Below are 10911 nucleotides of genomic sequence, written 5' to 3' on the forward strand. Positions count from 1 at the left end.
AGATCCTTGGAGCTGGGACAGAGGCTCCAACCTCCACACCTGGGGATTCCTTGGAATCTCAAGGCCTTGGGGTGGAACAGCACGGAAGCGTCTCAGATGAGTAAGAGGTGGCGTAGTCCCTCCAGGCTCCACCCACCATTGAGGGAGAGAGGAAGGACACCCAGAGGGGACAAGGGAGGGTTTCACCCTCTCCCAGAAAGCTCTGGGACCTCAGACTTCAGACAAGACACTTCTCTCTGGACTCCTCCTATCTCTGCCCTGCAGGCCACTTAATAAGGTAGTCAGCTCCACGCTGTGTGTGATCCAGTCTCAGAAAACATGACAGGATGGATGGGCCCCCTTTCTGACCCAGAAGTGCCTCCTCCATGGCTAACTCTTGCGCGTACGAATGAACTCATTTGAACAATGGTTGTGTGTGTTGCAGTGAACACCGGCAACGTCAGGATCAGAGCGACTTCACTTGTTCACTCTTGCATTCCAAGAACCCTGTGTTCCTCCTAGCACATAACTCAACACAGTTCCGGAAGGAATAGCTAGAGCTGGGGGTGGACCTTAGGGGAAGAGGGCTTGCCTTGCATATGCCAGGTCCTGGGTTCCCTCCCAGGGGGAACAGGTCCATCAACAGGTCCATCAACTGTCACAGTGGCACACACCTGTGATCCCAACAGCTCAGGAGGCTGAGGCAGGAGGATCCTAAGTTCAAAGCCAGCCTCAGCAATGGAGAGGCACTAAGCAATTCAGTGAGACCCTGTCTCTTTATAAAATACAAAACAGGGCTGCAGATGTGGCTCAGTGGTGAAGGGCCCCTGAGTTCAATCACCAGTACCCTCCCCCCACAAAAAAAGTGAAATATACTCACCTGCACTCTCCGTTTCCTTCATTTCTAGGATATTCTCCCACCAAAAATGATGTTATGACTAGAACTTCCGGTAAGTTTCAAAGTAGCCCCTGCCCAGGTAGGGAGGGGACGTCCTCATGTCAACCCATGGCAAGGGCCCCTGAGGCACAGTGGAAGGCCTCAGATGTCCTGGCCTCCGGGGGTGGGAGCTGCGTGCGGGAGCTTGCAGGGGGATTCAGAGCCATTAGGTGTTGAGCTGCTAAGCTCCACCCCCAAGTCCATGCCCATCCTCAGGCCACATGGGGTCAAAGGGAGCCCTAGGAGGTGGCAGGAGGTGGCTCACCCAACACCTGTCTCCCCAGCCCTTCCCTTCTGGGCCATCATCCTCATCTGCCTGGCGGGACTCCTGGGACTCATCACGTGCCTGATCTGCTGTTACCTGGTGAGCGAGGGAGAGTTACTTGTCTTCTTATGATTGGGTTGTAAGAATTTGTAACGCAGTCACGCACCGCATAATGACGTTTTGGTCTGTTGCGGGCTTCATGCATGACCTCAGCCCCAAGAGATCATCTCACCCGGTGATGCCACAGCCACCTTGGCTGGTGCAGTGTACTCTGTGGTGTTTGCACAATGACAAAGGTGACTGAGGTGCATTCTTCAGGGGCAGCCCATCCTTAAGTGATACATGGCTGCTTACTATAAACACAAGGCCTTTACTGGAGATATGTTTTGCATGTATTTTTCCCTAGTGATTTTGTAGCTTGCCTTTTTAAAATTTAAATTTTAACTGGCAAATAATAAATGAATACACTTATGGTATATGATGCAATACTTTGTAATACACAATGAAATGGTGAGACCAAGCTCATTAACAGATCCATTGTCACATTTTTGTGATGGGAACATTTGAAATCTACTCTCGGCAATTTTGGAATACACACTGCATTATTATTACCTGTAGTCACCATGTTGCACAATAAGTCAAAGCCTAACATTAACCACTGGAGAAATGTACATGGAAGTCACAGCGAGACACCACCAGGCGTGAGAAAGACAAAAATTAAAAAGACTGACGATAGCAACTCTTGGTGAAGACGTGAAGCCACTGGAATCCTCAAGCAGAGCCAGTGGAACAGAACTGGATCATGTGTTTGAAAGTCACATGCTTGCCATGTGGTCAACCAGCCAACTCCTAGTAAATTCTCCCAGAGAAAATTTTAAAAACCTATATCCATACACGACTTGTGCACCAATGTTCCCAGCAGCTTCATTCATACTAACCTAAAACTGAAAACAACCCCAGTGTCCATCAACAGGTGTATTCAGAGAGTGGGAGAGTATTCAGCAATAAAAAGGAATAAAGTATGAATACATGCAACATGTATGAATGACAAAGATAGGTTGAGTGAAAATAAGCCAAAGGAAACAAGTACAGATTGTATGATTCCGTTTATAAACAAATTCTAGAAAATACAAACTGATCCACAGGGACAAAAATCATACCGGTGGCTGCCTGGGAGTGGAAATGTATTTGCGAGTAGCAGGGGAAGAGGAATTCCAAGGGCACAGGAGGATAATCTGGGAGGTGATGTGTGATGTCATGTCCAGAACACATCCAACCCTTCACTCTGAAGGCGTGCAGTTTACCACGTGTTGAATTTTGTCTCAGTGAAGCTGGAGGGGTGTGGGGGCAGGAAAGAGAGAGAGAGAGGAAGAGGGAGAGAGAAAGTTACCAAGACAAAAAGAGACTGAGAGATAAGTGATTGATAGGTAGTTGATGGGCAGATAGATACACGGGTGATCATAGATGGCTGATGATGATAGAGGATTGATAGACGACACAATTAATAGATGCTAGGTGCGTAAATGGTTGATAGATTGTAGACAACCGATAGATGACTGATGGATGATAATGATAGATGATGGCTGATAGATTTAGAGATTATTATAAATGACAAACAGATGACTGATAAATGATGATTGATAGAGAAATCACAGATGATTGATAGATAATATATAGAAAGATGCATGTATGGTTGATGGATGATAGACAATTAATAGATGATGTACAGATGGATGATAGGCAGATAAATAATAGATAATTAATAAAGAAGTTGAGGGGGAGGGAGAGAAAGAAATGGAGATAACAGAGAGGGACATATTTTAAAATTGAGAGTAAAAAGGGAGAGAGAAGGGAAAGAGGAAAAGGGAGGGAGAGGGGACGTGGGAGCCTCAGGTCTGTGTCCTGGGCCATATCCTCATCCTGTGGTCTCCCCTACGTGGGCAGCTGACCATCCATTGACGCCCTCCTCTCACCCTCCCAGGTAACCATGCGCCGGCGGAAGAAGGAGGGGAATTATGAGGTGCATCACCGACCCCTGGGCTATTACGTGCCACACCTGGACCAGAGGAAGCTGCAGTGATTCCACCTGTGAGGGGCTGCTTTTCCCGGGCCAGGGTCCTGAGAAGCCTGGCAGGGGCAGAAATGAACCACACCCGTCAGACACCACCTCTGGTCCCCCGGGAAGGAAATGCAAAGTCTTACTCCCTGGCTATACCCCAAAGGCAGCTACCAGCTGTGTCTTCTGGTTTCACACCACGTCACCCCTCAGGGCAAAGCCAGTGTAGAAACTGCCCCCTCATACATCAGTGTGCCCCTTCAGTGGGCACGTTGCCTTCCCTGTGGCCCGCCGCAGGCCTGCCCTTGGCTAGGTGCTGGCCACCATAGCTGAGTCTGCTTCTCCCTCTTGCCCCCCACCGGGGCTCTGGCCACCCCAGCTTCTCTTACACTTCTTGGTTCTCTAAGCTCCGCTGCGGCAGGACTTCTGGGTGTATCTTCCTTGCCCACCTCATGGGTCCTCCAAGATAGCAAAGAGACCGAAAAGGGATGCATGGGTCAGAGGTGACCGCCCAGCCAGCCTTGGGATCAAAGGGCTGAAATGACCAATTATCCAGGAGGCCTGAGTCCCTGAGTGAGGGCGAGGCTCTCTAAAGACGGTGCCTGTTTTGGATATCGAGAACAGTAAAACGTGGGGAGGTATATCTAAACAGATCTGTCCTTTTTATTTTTCCCCATCTTTTTCTGCAGACAGGTAGAACCAAGTGTCCCGGGTGTGAGGCCCGCTGTGCCGTCCTGTCTTGATTTGCTGATCTCCACACCTTTGTCAGCCCAGCACAAGTGATGATACCCAGGGGCTGGGGATTAAAATGACAATCCTGCCCGCCCCTTCGAGCCGTTTTGGAGTGAGCCTCACCGTCTCCATCTTGAGCAGGCTTTCTCTAAGAATGCACCCTCCGAAGATCACAGTAATGATGCTGATGACCACCACTCATCAACTACCGTCACACCTCAGTTGACAACAGGGACACATGCCAAGAGACCCAGGTCCTTTGATCTTCTGTGGAAGTGTCACCATGACTTGGCGAGCTCTGCAGGCACCAGATCCGTCATGCTGTCCCTCTGCTATGTCCCTCTTTGAATGTAGCTCCCCCAAAATCTAAATGTTGGAAACTTAATCCCCAAGGCGACAGCGTACAGTGAGTGAGGGGGACCTAGCTAGATGTGCTCAGGTCTCAAGGGCTCCAGCCCCGTGAGTTGGCATAATGCCACTATCGACAAGGGCTGTGGGAGTGGGCGCTCTCTCTTCCCTGCTTTTCTGCCCTGCGAGGACTTAGCATTGGTCTCTTTCACCCTTCCACCGTCCACCATCAAGAACAAAGCTACAAGGCCCTCGCCAGATGCCAGCACCTTGATGTCGGAATTCCCCGCCTCCAAAAACTCTGAGAATAAATTTCTGTTCTGTATAAGTTGTGCCATCTGTGAAATTCTGTTATGGCAACACAAAATCAACCAAGACACCTCCCTTGAAGGTTTTATTTCCATCTTAATGTCAAAAGGATAGAGGCTCGGAAACATACTATGATTGGACAAAAAAAAGAATCCCTTGTCCCTAAGCCAAACTTCCTGGGGCAAGGAGATAGAGGACACTTCCAGGCACACAGACCAACCCAGCAGCCTCCCTCAGCTCCGGTAAGAGCTCCAGGGAGAACACACTTTAGGAAGGACAAATGCGAACCCAGAAAACACATTGGAAGGAAGAGAACAGGAGTAATGAGGAAAAGAAGAAGAGCGTATCTGAATTAGTTTTAAAATGTCATTAAAATACAACCTAGCCAGACATGGTGGCACGTGCCTGTAATCCCAGGGACGCAGGAGGCTGAGGCAGGATCACAAGTTCAAAGCCAGCCTCAGCAACTTAGCACGAGCCTAAGCAGCTTAGCAAGATCCTGTCTCAAACAAAAATTTGTAAAGGGTTGGGATGTGGCTCAGTGGTTAAGTGCCCGAGTTCAACCCACCCTTGTACCAAAAAACAAACAAAAACACAACCTAACTAAAATTCTAGATGAGTACCAAATGAAATCATAGAGGATTGAAGATAAAATTTCAAATATTTTAGGGATGTTATAAATATGGCATATGTGTTATGTTTGGTTTTTTTTTTTTTTTTAGTTGTCAATGGACCTTTATTTATATGTGGTGCTAAGAATCAAACCCCGTGCCTCACACATGCTGGGCAAGTGTGAGCCACCACCCCAGCCCATGTTATGTATTCTTAGTATGTCACTCTCAGAAACTGGCAAATCCATCGAACAAAAGTAATGATAAAGAGGATCTGAATAATACAGCAAGCTTGATGAGGCAAATAAACTCTTGAATTCCAAGAAGCAGAGGTTTATTAGATTAATAATGCTGAAAAGTGTCTCTACATCTTTATTCACCAAAACAGCATGTTGGATTCCTATTTTTTTTTTTTTTTTTTGGTGGGGACGGGGGGTACCAGGAATTGAACTTCAGCAGCACTCCACCACTGAGCCACAGCCACAGCCCTACTTTGTATTTTATCTAGAGACAAGGTCTCACTGAGTTGCTTGGCACCTCCTGCCTCAGCCTCCCAAGTAACTGAGATTACAGGCGTGCACCACCTGGCCCGGCTGCATGTGGGTTTTCATGGAGTAAAATAAATTTCAAACACACAATGGATCAAGAAAATGAAGGAATGTCTGCTGCTTCATTCTTTGTGCAACACTGGATTGACAGGCAATCAAAAACAGAAGAGTAACTATAGGCACATACCTTATTTGGGAAAATGGACAAGAAAGTCCTTTTAGAAAATACTTTTTTTGAATCTACTAAATATTACACAAAAATAGTGATTCATTGTGATGAAGTAGGTTTCATCCTGTGACCATGAGGATGATACAAATACTGATGATTCCAGGACGTTGATAACTCCCTATTGACTTAAGTAAAATAAGCCCAATGTAGAGAAAAAAGAAAAACACTGCATGACAGCACATATATGTGGAATCTTTAATCTCTGTTTAAAATGCCCAAACATAGAGTAGAATGGAGGTTACTAGCAGCGAGCGTGGGTGGAGAGATGCAGATTAAAGGGTACCAAATTGCAGTTATGCAGAACAAATAAGTCCAGAGAATGACTTATTCTGAAGACTATAGTCAATAACATATTGTACAGTGGGAGTTTGCTAAGAAGGTATATTTTAGATGTTCCTACTACCTACAAACAAAAAAATCCATATGAATCGATACATTAGGTTGCTTGACAGAAGTAATCATTTCACCGTATCAAAACACCATGTCATATGCCTTAAATATATAAACACTTTAAAAAGTAAATTACAGCACACCTCTGTAATCCCAGTGGCTCTGGAGGCTGAGGCAAGAGGATCACAAGTTCAAAGCCAGCTTCAGCAATTTAGTGAGGCCCTAAGCAACTTAGTGAGACTTGGTCTCAAAAGACATATTTAAGAAAGAGGCTGGGGATGTGGTTCAGTGGTAAAAATGACTCTAGGTTCAATACCCAGTACCAAAAAAAAAAAAAAAACAAAAAAAACAAAAAAACACACACACATACAAATAAAGCATGTAAAGAGTTAATGAAAACAGGAGTATGCGTGAAAAAAAAATTCCTTTCTCTCCTCACTTGAAACCCAATCTCTCATCTCAAAAAGAAATCACTGTTATGTTTTCTTGTGTTACACAAAGGAGTTTAATAAGGAAAAGCATTGGTGTGTTTTAAGGTGTGAGGAGCTCAATTCAAACTATATATGTCCACACACACACACACACACACACACACACACACACACACACGGTCCTACAAAGCGATGTGAATAAAGGGCCACGCCCCGTTTCATCGACAGTGTCTTCTCCTGGGTTCACGAGGTCGCCCGTCTGGGCCCCCGTGCTTTCTCTGCCTCACTGGCTAGTCTGTCTGCAATCATGGCTATTGCCAGTCTCTCTCTAGCCGTCTTCACCTTCCTTTCCTGTTTCCTAATATCTTCCTCAGTAACCAGGAACTGTTTGCAGAGGAGCTGGGGGCTGCCCAGACTGGCTCCGGGAATCGACTCCACAAAGTGTGAAGAAGGGGCAAGGACAGGCACGGAGCTGGGGTGCAGACCACCAGCCAGAGCCCCCGGTAGGGGTGCACCTATGCAAGCCGGTGCAAGTTTTTGCAAAGTTTTAGTGAGATCTAAAGTGCTGAAGAGCTCCCCGACACTGCTGTACGCCTGGAGTCCTTGCAGCCTCCTCTGCCAACAGACCTGCTGGGGCTTGTCCAAGTTCTCCTCCCATTGATGGTATCTAACCTCATTGCCTGGATGCGATATGATTCTCGTAACTGGTCTCTTGAATGTGTAACTGGACATCCTCAAGGGGATGGAGATGCTTAAACCAGGCTTTGGTTTGGACTGGTTCACACAGTCACGCTGCTTCCTCTGTGAAGTCTTGACCATTTTACTTCTTTTCCTCTTATCCTGTAAACATAAATCGTGAAACTGGATCAAAATGATCAGCCGAGTCTGCCTTCTTTGACTATCCCTATGACAGTTATCTCGGCTCTTTGGAACTCCCATCCCTCCTCTTCCTCTGGGGTGAGTCTGACCTGCATCCTGGGACAACATCGAGCAGATTGGAGTTAAACACAGAAAGTCCAAGTCAAAACTCTCCGCCATCTTGCAAAACCCCCTCCTGCTTGAGAATCCTTTAAGTCTTCTGTTGTCCTTGTCAGTCTCAATTACATGAAACTCAATTCTCCCTCTCATGACAAGGGTGCCCAGTCTTTTCCTCAATCCCAAATTCTGCTGTTCTTCTGTGTTGGCCATTCATCTGGTTAGCCCACTGACCACTGGCTGTCGTACCTCCTGTACCACCCAAGTCCACAGTGAAATTATCAACTATTCCACCCTTAGAGACTCACTCCTAAATAATTTATAAAAACTATTTGCTCACCCCAAGTTTCTGATTTCTAGGTTTTTCATTCATATGTCCAAAAAATAGATAAGAATCACTCAAAAATAAAACTTACTCCAGATTACATCTTCACCTCTCTCCCTCTCTCCCTCGCTCACCCCCCCCCCTTTTTGGATTCGATATATGCAGATAGTACATATGTGTGCAGCAAAGGGGATTATTTGATACAAGAATTCATTATATAATGATCAAACAGGATAATTAGCATGTCCTCCTCCTTCAACTGTTATCCTTTCTTTGTATTAGGAAACTTCAAAACTTGTCTCTTCTGGTTCTTTATAAAATATGTAATAAATTATTAAGAGCCATTGTCATCCTGGTGTGCTATGGAACATTATATTCTTTCTGCATATTTTGGTACCCATTACCCACTTCCCTTCCTCTTACTCCTTTCCATCTTAGTCCCCGTGGTCTGTGATCTCCACAATTCCCTCGGAATAATTCAAAATTCCTTACCATCCATCTTACCTGCCTTGCAAAATTTCAGACCTAGAGGACTGTAATTATCTTCACGCCACAGCTACCACTGATCTTAGGATAACTGCTGAAGAAAAAGCACACAACATGAAATTTTGGTAGCACTATGAGTACAAAATATTCAGCGTCAACTGGAAAGAAGACATAATGCTGGGGGGTTTTCTTTTCTTTCTATATGTTGGCATATTAACTCTTTTGAGTTTTCAAAAATCCTGTTATAAAATTTCCCCACTTTTTTTTTTTAACATACACTCAAGCGCCTTAAAACTTCTCTGATATCTCACAGGAAAATTGTAAAATATCAGATTGACATTTTAGGGGTCTAGTTGCCAAATCTGCAAATATCTCTGATTAGGTTCTATTGTTTCTACCTTTTCTCTGATTATAAAGATATATCCTTTATCCTCTGGTAGAGACCTGAGCCTCCTTCCTAGGAACCTCATGTCCCGCAATATTCCAAAGTAGCCCTGGTCCTCAACTTCTCTTTCTCTGGTAACCCCCGCCTTCAGCATTTAAATATGTCTAAATTCCTCTGAACCACACAGAGACCCCATGGCCAGCCCTCCCGGCATCTCTTCAACCACTTTCTGCCCCTTGCCCTTGGCATGACCCACTGAGAAAAGATCAGCTACTTATCCCCTTTCTCCAACCTCCTACCTCCCTCCTCGGCCGCTCCCAACTTCTACCCACCTTCATCATTCCATGGCTGCTCCCCTTGATAAGGTCACAATGACCCTTTGTCATTAGATCCAAAAGGAACTTTTCATTATTCACCTGACACAGTCTTTAGGTGGAAAACTTCTACCTATGATTGGAACAACTTGACTATGTGAATCTTGTTTTATAATTGTGAATCTTATAAAAATCTAAACACAGAACAGGTTTATCGGGTCAAATTAAGCTGACAAATCAAAATTGCTATAAGCAGAAAGTATAAACTAGATTTCTGTGGCAGTTCCCCAAATTCACCAGACCATGATAGGACACCCCCCAAGAAACCTTTCCTGGTATCAGTCCTCTGGCATAACAACCTCCCCCACCCAACATCCCCAAACTGTTGTCCCAAACTTACGCCTGCCACTCACGTCTCTCCCAGAGAGGCGCACGCAGGCTCTGACATCAGTGTGGACCTCCAGGATCTGAATCTGGACCTTTATCTAGCTCTTTCCTTGGACCTCTGCCTCCCCCCCTGAGTCCAGGGCTCCAGGCTCAGACTGGAAACCATCCCAAGCCTCCTGCCGGGACCTGAAGATGTCTCTTTCAGAGATAGTTGATCTCAGGCACCGTCACTCCATATCTAGAGTGACCAATTTCTTAGTGTGCGCACACTGTATGCCTCAGTCCTTTTTCCTGTTGCTAAACAGCTCAAGGCCACAGACTGGATATGTTTCAAAGAAGAGGGGTTTGTTTGGGCTCGGGACTCTGGAGGAACCAAATCGAGGGCTGGATCTCGTGATGGCCTTCTTACTGTCAGGGTTCTGAGGCAGCACAGGCCATCAACTGGTGATAGACAGGGAGTGTGCACCTGTCTGTGTTCCTCCTGCTCTCTCCCCCTTCCTATAAAGCCATCAGAATTCAGCCACAGGGGCTGTACCCTGATGACCTTATCTAATCTCAATCCTCCCCTAATGGTCCCATCTCTGAACACCGTAGTCAGCCTAAGTTTCCATCCTCTTTGTAGCTCACAATGGGGGATAAAACTCCAACAGGAGTTCCAGAGGGGACAAAGCACATTCAAGCCATGACACTCTATTACCAAGAAACATGCTCTGTTCATAAACTATGGGCACCTGCTCCTTCTTGGGTGTGTCCCATAGTCATCCATCACTTTGGGAAATCTATGATGCTGCAAATGCTCCAAGAAAGGGAAGGACTGCCTGGAGCCCAAATAAAACGTTCTTATAACCCCATGGCTCATGCTCACCAGACCGTGTCATCCCTACTCAACTGAACCTCGCCACACTTGGAAAACGCGCTGTCAGGTGCACATAAGAGTTCTCTCCCAGCACTGGGTCACCTGGAAACTCATCAGAAACACCTATAACATCTATTCCACCTTATTTCAGGACTATCCCTCCCACCCCAATTTCTGTACATTCCCTGTGGCTTAACATACCAGGTATGTAACATAGATTTGATCTCACCGCCCCAAGACGGTTCTCGATTTCTACATAAGGACTCTTTTTTTCTCCAAACTATATAATCTCTTGATAATACTCAGGTGCCCTGCACTCTCAGCACCAAGCCCTTTATTTTTTAAAAA

The 10911-nt window shown here is 45.9% G+C and overlaps 2 protein-coding genes across 2 annotated transcripts in view; one reads left to right on the plus strand and one right to left on the minus strand.

The window, feature by feature from the left end:
- Nucleotides 1-3261, plus strand: part of Muc16 (mucin 16, cell surface associated) — a 98753-nt gene extending 95492 nt beyond the window's left edge. The window contains exons 93-95 of the mRNA XM_077110359.1: nucleotides 888-929; nucleotides 1201-1280; nucleotides 3163-3261. Coding sequence (XP_076966474.1) covers nucleotides 888-929; nucleotides 1201-1280; nucleotides 3163-3261 — 221 coding nt within the window. The remainder of the gene's footprint in view (nucleotides 1-887; nucleotides 930-1200; nucleotides 1281-3162) is intronic.
- A 3817-nt stretch (nucleotides 3262-7078) lies between these two features.
- Mbd3l1 (methyl-CpG binding domain protein 3 like 1) lies at nucleotides 7079-7654 on the minus strand. Its single transcript, XM_076858885.2, has one exon. The coding sequence runs from the start codon at nucleotides 7652-7654 to the stop codon at nucleotides 7079-7081; it is 576 nt and encodes a 191-aa protein (XP_076715000.2).
- Nucleotides 7655-10911: the final 3257 nt, after the last annotated feature.

Source organism: Callospermophilus lateralis, chromosome 1, assembly GCF_048772815.1.
Source record: "Callospermophilus lateralis isolate mCalLat2 chromosome 1, mCalLat2.hap1, whole genome shotgun sequence".
In the NCBI taxonomy this organism is placed as follows: domain Eukaryota; kingdom Metazoa; phylum Chordata; class Mammalia; order Rodentia; family Sciuridae; genus Callospermophilus; species Callospermophilus lateralis.

Excerpts from the sequence above, each read along its gene's own strand:
- Mbd3l1 (XM_076858885.2), bottom strand. The coding sequence starts at position 7,654 with ATGGTCAAGACTTCACAGAGGAAGCAGCGTGACTGTGTGAACCAGTCC.